This window comes from Gobio gobio (assembly GCF_949357685.1).
Source record: "Gobio gobio genome assembly, chromosome: 15".
NCBI classification, from domain to species: Eukaryota; Metazoa; Chordata; class Actinopteri; order Cypriniformes; family Gobionidae; genus Gobio; species Gobio gobio.
Window position 1 is genome coordinate 41,628,834 of NC_137108.1, and position 22,074 is coordinate 41,650,907.

A 22,074-nucleotide genomic window follows, 5' to 3' on the forward strand; every position below is an offset into this window, starting at 1 on the left:
ATAGAAAACATGGACATCAGTTTCAATTTTATACATGCATTTATTTGTAGCCTAACATGCAAAATGTTATGCATGCATTTATTCATGTTAAGTCAAAAAGGTAAACAAATAGGATACATTTAATTAAAAAATATTTTACACAGAAAACGCGTTGGAAAAATATTTTGGGGAAAATAAATATATATGAAGGATATACTACAAATATTTTTATTGTATGAATATTGTTATAGAATATTCAATACATTTTAAATTATTTATTTGGATGCCCCTCATTTGTGAATCAAGCATCTGCAAAATTAATAAATGTAGCTACATTTAAATAAAATAATCATTAAAAGAAATGACTCCCTCTTTTCCATAATGATATTGATTTTAATTTTATGTGTCTAACTAATAAGCAACAATTTTAATTGTTTTATTTCTACATTTTGACAAATTAATAACTAACTAATTAAAAACGCTCAGTGTAAAATAATATGATTATACACAAAAACATGCGGTAATATAGTAGTTTAGTACCGAATTGAATAGCATACATTACATATATTTTCTTAAGTTGAAATCCTCTCATCGCTGACAAGCTTTAACGAAACGCGTTACGCGTTTGGCTCCTCATGGGACCCCGTCAATGCGGAAGTATCTGCATGCCGTATTTGACGCTCATTCATACAAATATAATATCATCCATTATCTTTTTATATGAGTGAAAAACTATCAGAAGATGTTGCGCAGAAAGACAAATGGACGAGAAGACGCGGACAGTGTCAAACCTGATAGAAAGAAGGTGATGAAACACATTAATTTTGTAACTCATGGGCTGAATGTATGTTTTTACTGTAGTAAGTTACAAAGTTTTATTTTGATATGGTGCCATGGTAACGCCATGTTTTTGTACTTTGGTATTACCATGGTATATTTTGAAGTACCCTGTGAATACTGTCGCCACGGTGTAAATGAAAGAATCATGGTATTACTATTTGATACCATCTCATTACCATCCCATTTTTTGGTAAATTCACTGCTCTGGATGATTTTCATATGTCATTCTTAATAATAATAAGTAACAAATAATAATACATAATAAAAATAATGAAGAAATTAAAAGGTAATAAGAATTAGAAACTGTGGTTGATGTTTGCAAAATTAAACGAAATGAATGTTGCCAAGGCTGTTGTTAGATTTTGAAACTGATAGAAGGGTGATCAGATGATGCAGAAAATCTCGAAATGGTCAATTTATTAGTATCGGCATAAAACTGCATTTGGAAGTAGTTTTAGACACTTCATGTCATGTGAACTGCCTACCCACAGACATCAGAGGACTCAGGTGTTCCTAATGTGACTGTCTCTCAGAGGAGCTGCTGGTCTGTTGTATTCTTCTGGATGAAGGTTCTGCTCTTCATTATCTTCACTCCAGCTTTCCTGAACTACGCCTCACTGCAGAGAGAGGGACAGGCGCTGTCACCCACAGGTGAGACCTCATCATCTCTTCAGAAAGACTTTAGGATCATGTGGTAACTTAAGTTTTCAGCTCATTTGTATTAATATTTCTTACTATTTGCAGGTGCCCAGCTGATTGATATCGGACTCGGCCAAAGTATCCATCTGTTGTGCAAAGGATATGGAAGACCAGTTGGTAGGTTATATTCTTAAAGGAACACGCCAACTTTTGGGCACTTTAGATTATTCACTGTATCCCTGAGTTAGATAAGTCAATACATACAATTGTCAACTCCGTGTGTGCCATAACTCTGCCTGATGCACCCACCGCTAGCCTAGCTTAGCACAAAGACTGGAGGTAAACGGCTCCATCTAGCCAATTGCTCCATAAGTGACAAAATAACGCCAACATTTTCCTATTTAAATGTTGTGATGTGTATAGTTACATCGTGTACTAAGACCTAAAAGTTGCGATTTTCCAGCGCTGCGTAATATCATTGCGCTGCTGCACCCATGGTGGTACGACTCAAAGTTCCTTGATCATTATGCAGGAATGAGAGTATAGTTCCTAGCCATATCAGTCTAGAAAATCGCAACTTTTCATTTTCCGTCCATCTTAGTACACGATGTAACTATACACATCACAACACGTAAATAGGAAAATGTTGGTGTTATTTTGTCACTTATTGAGCAGCAGGCTAGCTGAGACCATTTACCTCCAGTCTTTGTGCTAAGCTAGGCTAGCAGTGGGGGCGTCAGGAGTTATGGCACGCACGGAGATGAGAATGGTATGTATGGACTCTGGGGGATATGGTGAATAAGCTAAAGTCCCAAAAAGTCGTTCCTTTAATAGTTCATCCAAAAATGAAAGATTTGATCTTTATATTGTCAGTTGTGCACAGTGAATATTTACAGTGGGATATTTCATTTGTGTTTCAGTTGTTCTTGATGCTCCAGCAGGAATGTCTTCAGATATTTGGTACCATATGCAAGAAAGTCTTTCATTATCAACAAAGGTCAGTTTAAACAAACTGCCAGCATGAAAACTGGACGTTTGAAAACTTACAATTAAAAATAATGTTAATTTATGAATATGTTTCTTTAAAGGTTTAGTTACTTAATTTCTGTCATTAATTACCCTCATGTCGTTCCAATCCCATAAGACCTTTGTTCATCTCCGCAACACAAATTAAGATATTAAGATATAGTCGTTATTTTTGTTTGTCTTTTGCACATAAAAATAATTATTGTCGCTTCATAACATTAAGTTTGAACCACTGGAGTCACATGGACTATTTTAACCATCTCTTCACTACCTTTCTGGCCCTTGAAAGTGGTTGTTGTGTTGCTGTCTATGTGGGGTCAGAAAGCTTTCGAAAGCTCTATTTCATCAAAAATGTCTTAATTTGTGTTCTGAAGATAAACGAAGGTCTTGGAACGACATGAGAGTGAGTAATTAATGACGGAATTCTCATTTTTGGGTGAACTATCAGTTATTTAGAAATTTCTGTTGATTTCAGTTTCAATAACTGTACAGATTTTACTATTTAACCTTTCTTTCAAAAAGTACATGTATGGCCGGTTTCACAGACAAGGTTTAAGTTAGTCCCAGACTAAAATACATGTTTGAGCTTTTGAGCATTACTGGTGTGCATCTTGAGACAAAACAATGGCACTGACGTATTTTAAGATACCTCAGTGCAAGTTGCTTTCAGTTAAAACAGCTCAAACATGCATTTTAGTCCAGGACTAGGCTCAGGCCTTGTCTGTGAAACCAGGGGTAAATGTCACAATCCTGGCTTAATCTAAGCCTTGTCTGTGAAACCGGGCCGTAGTATCATAGCTGGTATTGGCTTATTTGGAGTAAACTGAACTATTCACTGAGGAAGCGAGTTTGTCTGATCTGTATTCAATTCACTAATAATTGCTTAGATTATTTCATATTTGTACGCACTTATTACGGAAAAAGATTCTGCTTAATTCACGACGCGTGTGTACACATGAATTTGTTCTTCTAATATTAATGAATTGGAGCATGCCTGTCATACCGAAAACCTTCTCCATAAATGTCGTTTACAATATGCACCCAAAAGAACTGCTTTGCTGACAAATGATAGGAGACCTTTGCAAGTTTTGTTTTCTACAATGGACTGTAAGTAAATACAGCCTAAAGTTCAAAGTATACTTCAGCTGTCCACGCTCCGTGACGGTCCACTCACTGTCCGTTTGATGTTATTTTCATCATCAGGAGGGTCTGGGGACGTCCACAGCCCAAATTTTGTGACCACGCGGTAGGGATGCGCGGTATACCGGTACTGGAAAAATACCGGTATAAATTTTACTTCAAACAGTACGATATCATGATTTTACTCATTTCGGTATATGCTGCTGTTCCGAAGTTCACCACTAGGTGGCAGCGCGCTACCCAAACTGACGTGAAACCGGCAAATGTGGCAACAGAACAAGATGAATGCAGCAGTTGAATCTCACTCAACACGCACAAATCTCATTAATAAAGAGAGGAGTAGACGTGAAATTTGGAATTACTTTGCTTATAAAACTGCTGAAGAACCATCAAACCTTGCCAAGCATCGGTCACTTAATTCCTGACTTGTAAGACATTAAGAGATCGACAGGTGAGTGCATAATTCTAACGATCTAATATAGACATTTTTCTTTTAACACTGATTAACGCACATACATAAGATCGTATAGTTTAAATTAATATCCAGCGTTCGTTTCAACCAGTGATGTTTAGACCTCATAATATTTGCACGCATAAATTGCACTATTTACATCCGCGAAAGACATACCCAACTGTGTTTATGTAACTAACGTTACTCACTAAAGATTGACATTTTTGACATAATTTTGTGTGTATTTGACTGAGGAAAAACAACTTAATTTGGAATGCGTGAGCTCTTTAGGCTTGTGTGTGTGTGTGCGTGTTTGTTGTTGGCATGAGCGCAAAGAAAACTTTCTCTCAAAGAGCTCTCATCCCATATGTATTACGAAATGCTATAAAATCGCTTGCATGTTCAAATTGGCGAGGTTTGGGCACTGGGCAGTGATTTCCGTCAGCTGTCCCGCAACTGAAGCGAAAGTGTTGAATCTGAGCGTGCAGGTTGCTTTTATAGTGCAGGTGCGATGTCTTTTGAAGCCAGAAGCAATTTGCTCATTTTGAGAGAATGGAGACGCGCTGAAATTACTTACAAGAAAGTTTCCAAATGACTGATTGATGTGATAATCTTTGTTGATTAATTTAATAATAAACATTTGCAGTAATTTCTCGCTTCATAAACCCAAAACTTGCGAGAGTGAGTAAAAATATGCGCAATACCCGCATCAAAATTCAGACCCTGTATGGCAGGGGTGTCAAAAGTCCGGCCCGCGGGCCAAAAGCGCGTCATGTATTATATGTGGCCCGCCACGGATCATTTACAAATCATGCAGTTTCACGATGTCACCGCAAGGTGGCAGTACTAGATTTTAGGCCAGGGAAACAGCGCCCAAAGCAGAACGAAACAGCGCTACTGCTTGTGCTCTGCGCAACTCGAGCTCTGACTCTGAACAAATGTGTTTACCTGCTGAGTGTCTCGATCACGCGTCCACTAAACAGCCTTCCGAACATCCGAAGCCCGTGACAAGTGTTCGAATTCAGCGCTGAGGTCTCCGGTACTGAATCTCTCTGTGATTTGATTTAATTTAAATCCAGTTAAACAGCGCTGACTAACAACATCTAACGTGCAAATCAGCGGAGCTGATTCAAAATCATATTTAACAACAATTCGAATTTCGAATTTATCATGGATTTACTGTGGTAACACCTGTAACCGTGGTAATTTGTCAGAAATGTAGGTTAATATCTAATTTTATTTAATTTGTAATGTAGACATGTATTAATGAGTAATAAAGGCCAAATTGCAGACAATTTTTTTTGTCATAAACTTGCAGTTTTGTGCATTTGTATTTATGTCTATAGACTAAATACCATTCTATATATATATATATATATATATTGTATGTATTACTTTTTGCCTTGTGTGCACTGCAAAAAATGCTGTCATTTAGTATTTTTGTCCTGTTTCTAGTCTAAATATATCTAAAAATTCTTAAATCAAGATGTTACGAGAAGTTAAATGACATTAGATATTTTTTCTTGTTTTCTGGAAAATAAAATTTAATTGAAGTGAGTTTTTGTTTAAAACAAGCAAATATATCTGCCAATGGGGTAAGAAAAATTATGTTTCTGTGAAACCAGGGGTAAATGTCACAATCCTGGCTTAATCTAAGCCTTGTCTGTGAAACCGGGCCGTAGTATCATAGCTGGTATTGGCTTATTTGGAGTAAACTGAACTATTCACTGAGGAAGTGAGTTTGTCTGATCTGTATTCAATTAACTAATAATTGCTTAGATTATTTCGTATTTGTACGCACTTATTATGGAAAAAGATTCTGCTTAATTCACGACGCGTGTGTACACATGAATTTGTTCTTCTAATATTAATGAATTGGAGCATGCCTGTCATACCGAAAACCTTCTCCATAAATGTCGTTTACAATATGCACCTAAAAGAACTGCTTTGCTGACAAATGAAAGGAGACCTTTGCAAGTTTTGTTTTCTACAATGGACTGTAAGTAAATACAGCCTAAAGTTCAAAGTATACTTCAGCTGTTCACGCTCCGTGACGGTCCGCTTTAATTTGGTCCGCTAAAATTATGTTTCTGTTTGGAATCTTTAAGGAAGATTTTGGAAGATTATTTTTCTAATCCATTGGCAGATTATTTAGTTTGTTTCAAGCAAAAACTCAATTCATTTTGATTCTCCCCCCCAGGAATCAAGAAAAAATATGTAATTTTCGTTAGTAAAATAATTTTTTGATATTTGGACTGGAAAAAAGACAGAAATACCAAGTCAGAAAAGCATGTTTTGTAGTGTGGTTTTACCTGTGGTGATCTAAATAGAGCACTTATTAAATTTAAATAAGAATAGAGTTCTAACTCTAATTTCACCCATTAAAACTTTTTGGTTGATGAAAGTTTTACAGATATTGTTAAATATCTATAAATTTCCTGTATATCAAGCTACTCTACTGTCAGCTCAAGCTTTTGTCAAATATATATATATATATATATTAATAGAAAAGGGACCGGCCCCCGGGTATGTCCAGAACATCGAATCCGGCCCCCTTTAAAACGAGTTTGGACACGCCTGCTGTATGGTATCGATTTAATATCGGTACTTCGGTATTAGATTGTGGTACCGTACCGAAGACAAAATTGTGGTATCATCGAGCCATCCCTACCACACGGACAGTGCACGTACAACAGCGCATGTGCGAGTGACTTTGTGGACTAGACAGCGCTGAACGTGCCTTTTCATGCTCACAGCCAAAGGCTTGTGTGCTCAACTGTGCGCGCGAACTATACCCGGGCCTTTAATATTTGCATGAAATATTCACCTCACCCAGTGCTCTTTTTGGTTTTTGTCTTCTAAATTGTCTCACACCTATTTTGGTGTGAGAAACCATGATGCTTGCTGTGTTGACTATGACATTATTGTTGCCCAGTCTTGTTCTCGTCACATACTGCATAATTCACAAGCTCACAACTCCCATTTCAGTGATATCTGCATTTCCAAAACAAAAAACACTTATATATTCTGTTTCGAATGATCTAATGCAATCTCTTTCATCTACAAGATGAGAAAAGAAAGCCTTTCACTTGTGTCATATACAACATTAAATAAACAAGGCAGCACCATAGTTTTCATTGATTTGTGTCCAAAGAGACCATAAAGGCCATAAAGACATTATTGATTTTTCTTCATCTCCAGCAAAGCTACACGACTTCAGCTTTCAATGCATGTGCTCCTGTATTACTCTAGTAAGGTGAGGCAGTGAGGTGGTGAAGCATTTATGTGATGTGCTGTCAGACATTTATTTCTCATCTCAAATCTACAGTTGTGGAGTGCTGGAGATTCCTGTCTATGGCCTGCATTACAGTGACTGCATTACAAACATTTGCAATGATTGATGATAAAGATGAACTGGTTTTAATGGTGAAATTATGCGGCTTTGTAAATTTTGCAGTGATTTTAATGCATACTTTATTTGTACTTTAAGTTTCCTAAAGAATTTGTTAATGATATTTTTTAGTGACAGTTGAGGTTTCTCCTGCTCTCATTTTTATGACACTTGATGATCTGTGATCTGTTGTTTCTCAGGTGTGCACCTATGACAGAGTCGGTCTGGGTTTTAGCCGAAGAACCCTGCAGAATGAAACTACAGGCACAGAGAAAGTCTGGGGAATATCAACCACTGGAAGGTATGAAAGTGTCTTAGTCTGAAATGTCCACTGCATTGTTTTCAAATAACTTGAAATTGACATTTGATGAGATGTATTATAGCATTCTGGGAAATTATGTGTTCCTCCGCAATGGTTCATAAAATAAAGGTTGACCTTCTGACACAATTCAAGAAATTGACATCACTATAAAATGTCTACTCTGTAACAGTGGTCAAATATTGACACTTGAGTCTTATACTTTTCTAATTCTATATACACTACGATTAAAATGTTTGAGGACAGAAAGATGTTTTGAAAGACACATGATCATGAGCTCTCATGTACAGTCTTGTGAAAATGTTAGGACACCCTATTGAATTCCATGGTTTTCTACATCAGGACATAATAAAAAATCATCTAGTGCTTGGCAGGTCTTAAAATTGGGAAAATAAAACCTCGGATGAACAACAAATTATATTATATCATATTACACATATGTTAGCAAAAATAAAGCCAAGATGTAAAAACCATGGGTGACAAAGTTTGGACACCCTATCATTCAATTGCCTGTAGATCCACTTTTAGATCCACAATAACTTGAAGTAATAATTTTCTGCATGATTTATCAGTCTCTCACATCATTCTGGAGGAATTTTGGTCTACTCTTTACAACATTGCTTCAGTTTGTTGAGGTTTGTGGGCATTTGTTCATGCACAGCTCTTGCCACAGCATTTCATTCAGGATGAGGTCTGGACTTCGACTGGGCCATTACATCTCCTTCATTCTTTTCTTTTTCAGCCAATCTGTTGTAGATTTGCTGGTGATCTTTGAATAATTTTCCAGTTGCATGACCACATTTTGGCCAAGCTTTAGCTGTCGGACAGATAGTCTCACATTTGTCTCTAGAATACAGAGGAGTTCATGGTCGACTCAATGACTGTGAGGTAGGGCTGTGCAATTAATCGAATTTCGATTTCGATTTCGATCTTGCCTCCCAACGATCACCAAAATAGTACAATCGAGAAAAAACGATTATTTGCCTTGCGTTCTGAATGAAACGCGCATGCGTTCATCCGCCCCTCCCGAAGCCACAAACTTTCTCAGGTCGTGAGTCTCGTGTGCATATCATCCGCTGGAATTTAAAAACTCGGCGCGAGTAAAGATGGCAGAAGGAGGGCAGTTACAGCAGCGTTTGGTGAGCAAAAAAGACAAAACCAACTCCGTTGTCTGGGAACAGTTTGGCTTCGAGGAATCAGACGACGAGCAGAAACATGCTACGTGCAAGATTTGCTACATGGTAGTGGCTGCAACGCAAGGGAACACCACGAATTTGTTTAACCACTTGAAAATGAAACAGAGTGACCTATGACAATCTAATAAAGAAACAAAAACTGACGAGAGCAGGGGTGCCGTGTAAACGTCCTTTTTTCCCCTCATATTTTTCAAATAATTCTCTCTTTGTAAACTTTGTTCAATGCATGCGAGTGCTGCCGTATGTTCGAATATGACCAGTCGTTTTCCCCCTCATCACCCGGGTTTAGTGCCAGAAGACACGAATGAGAAGCCGCGCTGTGAGAAAATGTATCTCTGTGCGCTCATCCGAGAGCGCGCACACATCTCTCAGCGCGCAAATATTGAGTTCTCTTTCAAGTCTTGCTCTTGAACGGACAAACTCACACAAAACGTATGTCAACATGTCCATCTTGATGAGTATCCTAGCAGACATAGTCTGTATATGCCTTAAGTGAACTTTATACAGTCGATAAAGACGACGCATTTCCGATCCGGATTGAATAGCTTTTGTAAGTTTAATAGGATTCATCTTTAATTTATAAACTCAAATATGCAATGTTATTTTACATTTGAGACATTTCTGTACCTGAAAACTAATGTTAGACGTACCTGAAAAGCATATCTAGCCGAACCATATTGTTGATCTTATTTATTTGTGATTATCATTTTTACGTGAATACTTTTATACTTTGATTTGAATATATGTTATATTATTTATTTTAATAATTCAAAAAGTACAACAAATGTTACAATTTCAATTGAATTGTTGAAAGGTGTATTTTTAATAAATACAACACATTCCCAAAGTCATGTGAAATAATCGTGTTACATAATCGTGATTTCAATATTGACCAAAATAATCGTGATTATGATTTTTTCCATAATCGAGCAGCCCTACTGTGAGGTGCCCAGGTCCCGTGGCTACAAAACAAGCCCAAAATCATCAGCCCTCCACCAGCGTGCTTGACTTTTGGTATGAGGTGTTTGTGCTGATATGCTCTTTTGGTTTTCACCAAACTTGGCGCTGCATTATGGCCAAACATCTCCACTTTGGTCTTGTCTGTGCAAAGGACATTGTTCTAGAAGTCTTATGGTTTGTTCCGATGCAACTTTGCAAACCTAAGCCTTGTTCCCATGTTTTTTTAGAGAGAAGTGGCTTTCTCCTGGCAACCTTTCCAAACATGCCATACTTGACTGATCATTTTCTATTTGTACTGTCATGAACTTTAATATTTAACATGTTAACTGAGGCCTGTAGAGTGTGAGGTGTAGTTCTTGGGTTGTCTGCAATTTTTCTGAGCATTACACAGTCTGACCTTTGGGTGAATCTGCTGGGACGTCCACTCATGGGAAGATTTGTATCTGTCTGAAATGTTTCCACTTGTGAATAATCTTCCTCGCTGTAGAATGATGGACTTCAAATAGTTTGGAAATGGCCTTGTAACCCTTCGCAGATTGATGGCAGCAACAATTGCTTCTTTAAGATCATTGCTGATGTCTTTCCTCCTTGGCATTGTGTTAACACACTCCTGAATGCTCCAGACCAGCAGACTGCCAAAACTTCTGCTCTCATAGAGGTGATCACACTTGCTGGTGAACAGTTAATCAAAGGCATTTGATTAGCAGTGCCTGACCATTACTTACCCTCTTAATTCCTATGTTAACAGTAAGGGTGTCCTAACTTTGTCACCCATGGCTTTTCCATCTTGACTTTATTTTTGCTAAATAAATAATGAGACAGTATGATATGTCATGTGTTGTTGTTCATCTGAGGTTTTATTTTCCAAATTAAGACCTGCCAAGGACCAGATTACCACAAAACCATGGAATTCAATAGGTTGTCCTAACATTTTCACATGACTATATTTGAAATACAGTAAAAATATTGTGGAATATTATTACAATTTAAAATAACTGTTTTCAATTTTGCTACATTTTAAAATGTAATTTATTCCTGTAATGTCAAAGCTGAATTTTCAGCATCATTACTTCTTCAGTCACAAAATCCTTCAGAAATCATTCTAATATGATGATTTGCTGCTCAAGAAACATTTCTTATTATTATCAATGATGAAAACCGTTGTGCTGAATAGAAAGCTGAAAAGAACAGCATTTTTTTTTAAGTAGATATTTTGTAACATTTTAAATGTCTTTACTGTCACTTTTATTCAGCAATGATGCATTCAATTATTCAACAGTATACATTTCTTTCAACAAAAAAAATTTCCATCGGTAGTGTACTTATCCACAATACATACATATTGTATGGATATATTGTGCAGTAAATCTGAAAGCAAAGAAACAGCCCTGATACACATGAACAGTTTTAATCCACAAGCGGATATCAGTGCGTCTTATGTCCTTGACAATGACCCGCTCTACTATTCAATCAACGTTGTAGGAGAGAGATGTCTTTGTCGTTGTCCTCTGGCAACAAGACGTCCTGACTTTAGGGTTTTTCATCCTACATCTGAATTCACTCTTATCATGTTGCTTGTTGACATTGTAACATGTAGCATTTCTTCATGCATTAAAGTGATGTGTGGAGAGAGGACAGGGGAGTTGGTTATCAGTGGTCTTTTTTCTCTCTCCTCTGTCTGGCCTCTAGAAGCAGGCGGACAGCAAGCTTCAAGGAGAGATATCAATTTTACTAAAGTTCAATAAGCGGGGAGCGAAAATGTTTTCATGACCGTCCCTTTTGTTCTTTATTTAAACCTTTTTTGAACCCTTGTAATTCGGAACCTGGTTTGAATTGCTGTTGAAGGAAAGCCAATAGTAAATACTAAGTTTCCTTTTGAGAAGGACATTTGCTGTTTTGTTCTTAGACTTATTGACTATGCATACTACCATATTAAACATTTTTATAATGAATAAACTTAACTTGAACTTTAAAGGGATAGTTTACCCAAAAATGTTTTCTGTCATTAATCACTCACTCTCATGTCTTTCCAAACCTGTAAGACTTTCGTTCATCTTCAGAACACAAATGAAGATCTTTTTGATGAAATCTGAGAGCTTTCTGTCCCTCCATTGACAGCTACGCAACTGACAATGTGATGCTTCAAAAAGTTCAAGAGATTGTAAAACTAATCCATATGAATTGAGCAGTTTAGTCCAAATTTTCTGAAGAGACTCTATTGCTTTATATGATGAATAGACTGAATTTAGGGTTTTGTGCACATATAAACATTGATCAGCGAATATAAACAGAAGCTCAACCGAACCTGCTTGACGAGCGAGAACAAACCTCATTGGTTCTTGCGGAAGCTCAAACGTGATGCCTAAAACGAGAATGAACCTCATTGGTTCTTGCGGAAGCTCAAACGTGATGCATAAAACGAGAATGAACCTCATTGATTCATGCGGAAGCTCAAATGTGATGTGTAAAACGAGAATGAACCTCATTGGTTCTTGCGGAAGCTCAAACGTGATGCGTAAAACGAGAATGAACCTCAATGGTTCTTGCAAAAGCTTAAACGTGATGCGTAACACACGACAATGGACCTCATTGGTTCTCGCACATCAAGCGAACATGCTAGAGCTTCCGTTTACCACAACTGATGTGTGTGTTGATGAATTTCTATATGTGAATAAAATTAAAGCCTAAATTAAATCTGTTTATCATATAAATCAATTGTGTTTCTTTAGAAAACTAAATTCTTTAGAAACTAAACCACTCAATTAATATGACGATCTCTTTATGAAATGTGTACTTAAAGGGTTAGTTCACCCAAAAATGAAAATTCTGTCATTAATTGCTCACCCTCATGTCGTTCGACACCCGTAAGACCTCCGTTCATCTTCGGAACAAAAATTAAGAATTTTTTGTTGAAAGCTGATGGCTGAGAAAGGCTTCAGATAGGCCTCCATTGGCATTCAGTATATTTACACTCCCAAGACCCATAAAAGGCACTTAAAACGTCGTTACAAAGTCACCACAGTGACTCTATAATAATTGTACGATGCGACGACAATAGTTTGTGCGCAAAAAAAATCTAAATAACGACTTTATTCAACCTCTTCTTGTCTTCCGTGTGTGCCTCCACGACGCATGTGCGAGAATATGACGCAGATCCGGCGTTCGGGAATCCATGAAATGCACACTTTAACCCCATTTTGAGAACTACGCCGAGACCTAAAGCACGATCAATGTAGAATCCAACAGCTGAGACACTCGCGTCTTCCTCTGCTTGTAAACAAATCGCTTCTGGGTCATGTGTCCGAACGCCGGATCTGCGTCATATTCTCGCGCATGCGTCGTGGAGGCACACACGGAAGGCAATAACAAGTTGGATAAAGGTGTTATGTTGATATTTTTTTTTTGCACACAAAAACTATTGTCGTCGCATCGTAAAATGATTGTAGAGTCACTGTGGTGAGATGGACTTTGTAACGACGTTTTAAGTGCCTTTTATGGGTCTTGGGAGTGTAAATGTACTGAATGCCAATGGAGGCCTGTCTGAAGCCTTTCTTATCTTCATTCTTCAAATATCTTCATTTGTGTTCCGAATATGAACGGAGGTATTACGGGTGTCGAACGACATGAGGGTGAGTAATTAATGACAGAATTTTCATGTTTGGGTGAACTAAAAAAAAAGCAAGATTTCTGGCTCGCACAGACCTGTACCTTCTTCTTTAAGAGGCTCCTCTGTCCTACACTCGTTACCTGTATTAATATAAAAAATAAATAATTGTTATAATTATAATAGCTATAATTAGAAAAACATATGATACTGATAATAATAACAATAACAAATATTATTATTATTATTATTATTCCAAAAACATAAATAAAACAAATATTAGATCTAAACATAAAATCTTTATCTCTCGTTTTTCTTGATCAATTTCTTGCCCCCAGACATCCCAGACATATGGCAGTAAGTCACTCAGCGCTCACTGAATCTTCGTGGCCTTTTAGTTAATGAGGATGTCAGAAATAAAACCCATTAGTGTCTCATGGTACCCAGTGCTTATTAGTTTAGTGTGTCAGACTCTGGTTTGAGGTCAGTTTGTCCTTCATGTAACATCACTGACCGCTTTAAAATCTGAGCGGGAGTCTGGGACAGTGGGTGTCCCGTCTGGAGGTGAACGGACATGTGTGTCATCATATGTCCCGGTGATTAATGAACTGTCAGATGAGTCATGTCTAGACTTCACTCCCACAAACCTGCACTCATTCCTGACCTGTATCTCTCCTCTTATATCCTTCAGGATGGTGGATGACCTTCATCGATTGGTCAAGGCTGCAGATATAGCCACACCCTTCATTCTGATCGGCTCCGAGCTGGGCACACTCAATGGCAGATTCTACAGCCACATCCATGACACGTAAGTCACCTCGTTCTGTTTGGTAACAATCAGGAAGTTTTTTCCACCACAGAATGCATGTTCAGTATGTGCAATACATTGGTGAACTGTATTGAATAGGCCTAACAGGGATTTTCTTCCAGGCATTTTTACCTACTAGGGGTGTGACGAGACACTTAGCTCACAAGATGAGACACGAGATTGGGTTCACAAGAACGAGAAGAGACGAGATTTTTACATAGTATTTTTAAGAAATCCTCAATGATGAAAGACCCCTTTAAAACATTTAAAAATGCACCTGCAGAATATTTTTCTAGTCATATGAACTGCGTTGTTTTATTGGTTTATCATGTTTCCTGGGGTGCACTTGTAATGTTGGAATGCTTTTATACATCAAAAATGGTCATAATTTATAAATAAAAGGCATTTTTCCTTAGCCTGACGTCGTCATACTCAATTCTAGTCAGAATATGAGTCTGAGACCGCTCCGTTGGGCTGTGATTATGGGGCGTGTTTCAACCGAACCAGGAAAGATCTCAATTGGATAGACCTACAACCAATCAGAGCAACGGAGCGACGCACAACGTTAGTTGTCAAATGTCAACAGAACTCAACTGCACTGTGTTGCCATGTCCGCGGGTTGAAGTGACCCCAATTATGTGATATACAAACCCAGGAATGCGATTTTTAGCTGCCAGCCCTGCCAAAATAACACATATTTTACCCCCCAAATGCCTTTTTTTTCCCGGAGAACCCCCCCTGGAAAGCTATTGGGCTTGTTTTTGGCTAGTTTTGAGGAACGTTAGCAATTGGGCGGGTTTTGTTGTAAAAACTTGGCAACCCTGTCTGCACGCACGCTGGAATAAGTAGCCTAACGTTAGAAGAACAAGATTAGTGTACGATCTTTGCCGGTGTTGTAAAAAAAATAATTTAAGGATACACAGAGTACTTACCAACACGATCATCATTTCTGAGAGAAATAGTAAAGGTGAATGCACACGAACAAGTTCTCCGTTTAGGATTAGAACAAACTCAACCCAAGCGGCTTTTGATGACGTGATGATTACGTTACTGTTTATCATCTGTCCATCATCGTCTAAAGCCCGCCCTGACAATTTCATTGGTCCGAACAGTTTCTGTTCGGGCATAATTACTTCTCTACCGATCAATTCCAGACCGAACTGCCCGAGTAAAAATGTTGTGGGCGGGGCTAAGTTCGGCTGGCATCCAGGCTAATTTTTCCTACCCTGATTTTAGCCTCTGCTCTGAACGCTCTGTTTTAAGAGGCGTGTCTGCTGTGTGAGTTCAGTGTAAACACCCACTGCTGCAATTGGCTAACGTCTTTCCATTTGAAGTAGTTTTACCCTCTCTTTTAGCAGGTTTTAATATTACAGCTCTCATGGTTAACTAATCGCGAAAAGTGTTGCGTTATATTTAGATCTATGGCATTATATTTAGATTGTGGCATGAAAGGTTGCAGTGATGATCATTGTAGCCGATCACACACATGCTGAGCGCATGAAAGCAGCGATCTCGTCATTGCAACTCAGAAAAAGTTGGGTCAGTATGGAAAACGCAAATAAATAAAAAAAAGAAGTGATTTCTAAATTTACTTTGACTTGTTTTTCATTACAGACAATATGAACAAAAAATATTTCATGTTTTGTCTGGTCAACTTCATGTCATTTGTAAATATGCATCCTTTCCTGTCATTCAGACCTGGAACACATTTAAAAAAAAGTTGGGACAGTCAAGCATTTACCACTTTGTAATGTTGCCATTCCTTTTCACAACACTTAAAAGACGTTTAGGGACTGAAGACACCAAGTGATGAAGTGTTTCAGGTGTAATTTTGTCCCATTCTTCCTGCAAACAAGTCTTAAGGTAGGCAACAGTACGGGGGTCTTCGTTGTCGCATTTTGCGCTTCAAAATGCGCCACACATTCTCTATTGGAGACAGGTCGGGACTGCAGGCAGGCCAGTCAAGTACCCGCAGGGCTCCAGAGTGCGACTAAATGGTCGCATTTTGAGACTAAAATTTGAGTGTGTGACTGAATTTTACGTCCAGTCGCACATGTGCGACCAGTAAATTTGCCTGCTGTCGGTACTGGAGAAATTAAGAAAATACACTTACTAATTATAATTGATAGACGTTATGTCTGGCAAATTCTATCTTTGCCAGCCGTTTCTATATGAGATAATATTAAATAATTTGTCCGTTATGCATTTTTGCCATTCGCAATCCAGAAGAGAGAGAGAGAGAGAAAGCGAGCGAGAGGCTTCGTGTGCGCGTCTAAACCATCAAATAAACAACAAATAGCCGTTGTCAAATTGACCGGATTGGAGAGTAGTTATTTTAACAGTTTATATCTTAAATGGGCGTAAATAGTTTGGAGAAATAGGAGAATACGATATTATTAGTTCTACATTCGATCGGTCTTAAAGGGGCAGCGTCTAATAAACCTGCTGACGATTGAGCCATTGATTCGAATCGAACAAAAGGCAAATAGAAAATATTCACATCTCTTGAATTAATAACTTTAGCTTTTATAAGCATTAATCTATCAATTTATACAGTGAAAACTATGCAGTGTTATTTTACATTTCATTACTTTATTAGATTTCTTTGTAGGTTTGTTCTTTACTGTAATATTAATGTTAGCAGAACTTCCGAATGCCTGCACACTGGTCCATTTACAAATGGATGTTTTATATTTTTGTTCAAACTTTGCGGTTTCTTTTGCTATATATATTTTACTTTTCAGATTATAAAGCCATGTTAATTATGTTCTTAATTATGTTTTTTTTTATATATAAAAAAAAAAAGTATAATAAAAAGAACCGGTAAGAATACTGTTAAAGTACCGGATCGATAAGCAGTATGGGTAAGAGTAGTAATACCATTAAAACCTTAACGATACCGATCCCTATTAGTAATACAGTGGAAATTAGTAGATTTGGTTAGCATGTTGATTTACGGTGTGCGCCCCTAAAATTTCTGGTTGTGCCCCTAAAATTTTCAGTTGGGGGCCACTGTGCTCCTAGTGAAAAAAGTTAGTCTGGAGCCCTGACCCGTACCCTCTTCCTCCGCAGCCAGGACTTCGTAATGTGTGCAGAATGTGGTTTTGCATTGTCTTGTTGAAATATGCATGGACGTCCCTGGAAAAGATGTCTTCTTGAAGGCAGCATATTATGCTCCAAAATCTCTATGTACTTTTCAGCATTAATGGTGCCTTCACAGAAGTGCAAGTTACCTTTGCCAAGGGCACTGACACAACTCCACACCATGACAGACCCTGGCTTTTGGACTTGTTACTGGTAACAGTCTGGATGATCCTTTTCTTCTTTGGTCTGGAGCACACGGCGTCCATTCCTCCCCAAAAATACCTGAAATACTGATTCATCTGACCACAGTACACGTTTCCACTGTGTGATGGTCCATCCCAGATGCCTCCGAGCCCAGAGAAGTCGACGGTGCTTCTGGACACTGTTAACATAGGGCTTCCTTTTGGCACAGTACAGTTTTAACTGGCATTTGTGGATGTAACTACGTATTGTGGTACTTGACAAAGGTTTGCCAAAGTAGTCCTGAGACCATGTGGTGATATCGCTTATAGATGAATGACGATTCTTGATGCAGTGCCGCCTGAGGGATCGGAGATCACGGTTGTTCAGCTTAGGCTTGCGCCCTTGTCCTTTACGCACTGAAATTCCTCCAGATTCCTTGAATCTTTTAATTATGTTATGCACTGTTGAATGTGAAATATCCAAATCTCTTCCTATCTTTCTTTGAGGAACATTGTTTTTAAACATTTCAATAATTTTCTCACAAATTTGTTGGCAAACTGGCGATCCTCGGCCCATCTTTGCTCCTAAAGGATTAGACCTTTCTTGGATGCTGCTTTTGTACCAAATCATAATTACAATCACCTGTTGACATCACCTGTTTCAAATCACATCATTATTTAACCATTTTACCTCATTACTAGCTCTAAATTGCTCCTGTCGCAACTTTTTTTGAAATGTTGCAGGTCTGAATGACAGGAAAGGATGCATATTTACAAATGACATGAAGTTGACCAGACAAAACATGAAATATTTTGTGTTCATATTGTCTGCAATGAAATACAAGTCAAAGTAAATTTAGAAATCACTTCTTTTTTCTTTTTTTTGCGTTTTCCATACTGTCCCAACTTTTTCTGATTTGGGGTTGTAGAATTTAATCACTGTTAAATAACAGATTATTTTCATCCTACTAAGAGAAACATCGCAAGTTGACGTTTAGTCACTGGTTTGATTTACTGAACATTTGACTATGAATCATCATATTTCAGGTCAGGCATTAGAATGAACACAGTTACTTACATATTGCACTACTTTTGAGCCCAGGCACTGCACAATATTTTGTAATCCTCAATGGCATGTTTTTTGTTCGGTAACGTAATCCGTTTAGCTCCACAAGTCGGTGGGCGTGGCTACAGAAGCAGGCGTACATATTTATCTGTTGAGGCCAGCATATGATGATGTCAAGGGTCGACATAATCTGAGATCGAGCGTTTTCTGGGTCTGGTGTCAATAAAAGCTTTTGACTAACAAGGAAAGTTTTCAGCTCCGAAACTTACAGGATATTCTTATATCACGATGAACTAGGGCTGTACGATTAATCGAAAAATAATTGAAACCGAAATTCAGAACCTCTAACCAACGTTTTTTTCCCCATGTCGGTTATTTCGGTTTTAGTCACTTGACTCCGCCCCGTCAGTCACATCAAGTGCAGTTTGCAGGAACACAGAGAGATGCAGGAGCAGTTATCTTTGTTTATAGATGCCCATAATCACTATAGTGTAGATCTGAAAATTCAGCTTTTGTCCCCGTTATGATTGAATCACAGGACCGGATACCAGTAATTTGCCAAGAGATCTCTCTTTATTATTTTATATATCAGACATAGTTGAGACATTGAAAAGTTATTGTCTCATGCCAGCTGTATGTTTCTCCATTCCTCCATTTCTCTCCCCTCTCCCTTCTTCATCCTCTCTTGTCCTGTCTCCCGTCTCTCTCTCCCATCTCGTCTCGTCTTGTCTCGTCCCGTCTGAGGCCGAACACTCAATTTGGATATTATATATACTACTAACAGAGGATCTCACTAGGAAGAGACTTCCTTAGAAGGAAGAGAAACATGCGTCCTATGTTTAAAATAGAGCGTATACATCATGCTTACATCAGTTGCACAATCCACTTTCCTTATAAAGAATCAGTTTACAATACATTATGAACAGATGCATGCTACTGTGTGCATCAGTGGAAACATGTTCTATAAGTATGCACATTCCTGTAACAGATATAGCTCATCCAAGTCTCTCCTTGGGACACAATGTTCAACACAGTCTGACTTTACATTGTACATTATACAAATAATTGTGAAAAATAATCAAACATAATAATACTAAATAAAAATAACATTAAACAATAAAATTTCGATCTTCAATAGTAACTGCATGTTTTACAGTTTTATACAGGTAAGTTAATTGCCGTTCTTATAGCCTACGCGCTGCCAACACACACACACACACACACACACACACACACACACACACACACACACACACACACACAGCTAGACGGCGCGTGCAAGCCCCGAAGCCAGATCGCTTTCACTTTCGTCCTTATAAAGTTTGTCAAGTAAATGCGTTTAAAGATTTGAACATTTAAAACGATTGTGCACTATTCAAAAACAACAATACGGAAATCCGTTCAGTGCTTAGCTTTTTTCTGTGACAGAGAGCCGAGCCGTGTCGCGTCTCTGACAACGAGCGCGTGCCCTGAAGGCAAACCTCTTTCATCTGCGTCCGCACAAAGCTTTGTCAGTTGTGTGTGTTTTAAGGCCTGCCAATTTGAACATTACAGCGATTTTAGACCATCAGATGTGTATGTTGAACTAATGTCTGATATATTGTGACAAACGAACACTTAGACAGAAGCTCGCACATCGAAGATCGCGCACAGAGAGCAGCGCAGAAACGCAGTGTCAACACCGTCCTGTGACTAAAGTCACTAAAGTAACTTAAGCTTAGAAACTCAACCGTTATAGGCATATATTTTAATACCTTCGAAGTAGGCTAAGTACAAACCACAGCTTCATAATGAATAGAAATGTATGAGTAATATGTAGTAGAACATATTTACAGGAAAAACCTTATCAGGAACTTACTCAAAAACCTTATGAGGGCAAAAAATGGAAAGCAAAAAAAAAGAGCAAAATAATCGTTCATTAATCATAATCGAGGTAAAATGTTCAATTAATCGAGGTTGTTATTTTTGGCCAAATTGTTACAGCCCTACGATTAACTTTTATATATCAAAGGCTCAAGGGAAAGTTTTTCTCAATTCATCACCCCTTTAACTAATCAACTAAATGTAATTTCAGTTCTACTTTCTGAATATGAATTATCATATGCAGTAAAAGACAACAATACTCAAGCACTGTAAAAGGTTTAGTCACAAACTCAACTGACTGGCTTCTCTCCTGTATGATTGTCTCTTCAGACCTTAGAACTGCACATGATTTATGAGCTTCTACAACTTTTGACCTCCTAACGGAACTCCTTTCCACAAATTGATCATAGATATTAAGTGCAAACAATAAGTGCAACCATAATCAAAATACTATTCTCAATATTCAAAGTGCAAATAGAGAACACATTTTTCTTCAAGCATGATACAGAGCTAAGCAGGGCTTAAAAACTGAAAAAAATATCAATCGGTTCACTCCGAGCAGAATCGATATTATAGCGTTTCCGTTTTTGCGTTCCTCATTATTAAACATTACTGTTCCGAAAACGGTTTGATTAAAAAAAATACCGGTTAATAACGTTATTTTAATTTAGCCTATACTTTAAACAAATATGTATAAATAGACTTATTTTCACTCAATAATAATATAACGCATGGTAATTAAACTTGAATATTTATTTCATAACATTTTTAAAACCACAACAGAAATACATGCATTAATTACAAAGCATAAACAGCGGGACAAATATTGACCTGTTTTAATGGAGCGTTAGACAATCGAAAGTGGCTCTCTATATGCCTAACGTTAATTCTTTTCAAAAGAGTGATAACATTCTTTGTACATACCTTTTTTTCAACACGACTTGTTTAAAAAATTGCATGAATAAAGAATAAATAAACTGGATAACCATTGCTCTTTTAATGCACCGTCAACTGGTAATTTCAAAGCAAACACTGCGCAACACGTCCTTGCATCACATAATCAAATTCAGTCAGCTAATAAAGCTTGATCATTTAATGCAATATAACATACCATTTAATACAAAGCATCAACCGTCTATATAGAAAACATTGACCTGTCCTGTATTGGCAATCTGAAAGACTATAGGAAAAATGTTTGATAGATGCTAGTAACCTACTTGGATAGGCTTAAACGGAATCCATAAACTAGCCTAAATCAGTCTATTTGAGATTAAAGTCCGTACTGCTTATTTAAACGTACGAAAAGAATGCCCTCCAATACCTGCGCTTTCATTGTAGACCTCAGCGGTGAAAGAAATGTACTTGAGGCATGAAAATGTCTCAGCCGTCATGGTCCTGTCTTCTCGTCACGTGATCAGTGATGGAATTGAACCGACCGTTATCCACTGGAATTAAAATAAAAAGCATAAACACAGTGTAGTCGTAATGTAAACATTGCCGTGGCATATTCTATCCTAACTTCACCC

General features: G+C 37.8%; 1 protein-coding gene across 1 annotated transcript in view; it reads left to right on the forward strand.

Annotated features, from left to right (window-relative positions):
* The first annotated feature begins 626 nt into the window (after positions 1 to 626).
* LOC307138240 (uncharacterized protein) overlaps positions 627 to 22,074 on the forward strand; it is a 44,265-nt gene continuing 22,817 nt past the window's right edge. The window contains exons 1-6 of the mRNA XM_079836444.1: positions 627 to 784; positions 1,311 to 1,470; positions 1,564 to 1,635; positions 2,379 to 2,455; positions 7,667 to 7,767; positions 14,237 to 14,353. Of these exons, the coding sequence (XP_079692570.1) occupies positions 722 to 784; positions 1,311 to 1,470; positions 1,564 to 1,635; positions 2,379 to 2,455; positions 7,667 to 7,767; positions 14,237 to 14,353 (590 nt within the window). The 5' untranslated portion in view covers positions 627 to 721. The remainder of the gene's footprint in view (positions 785 to 1,310; positions 1,471 to 1,563; positions 1,636 to 2,378; positions 2,456 to 7,666; positions 7,768 to 14,236; positions 14,354 to 22,074) is intronic.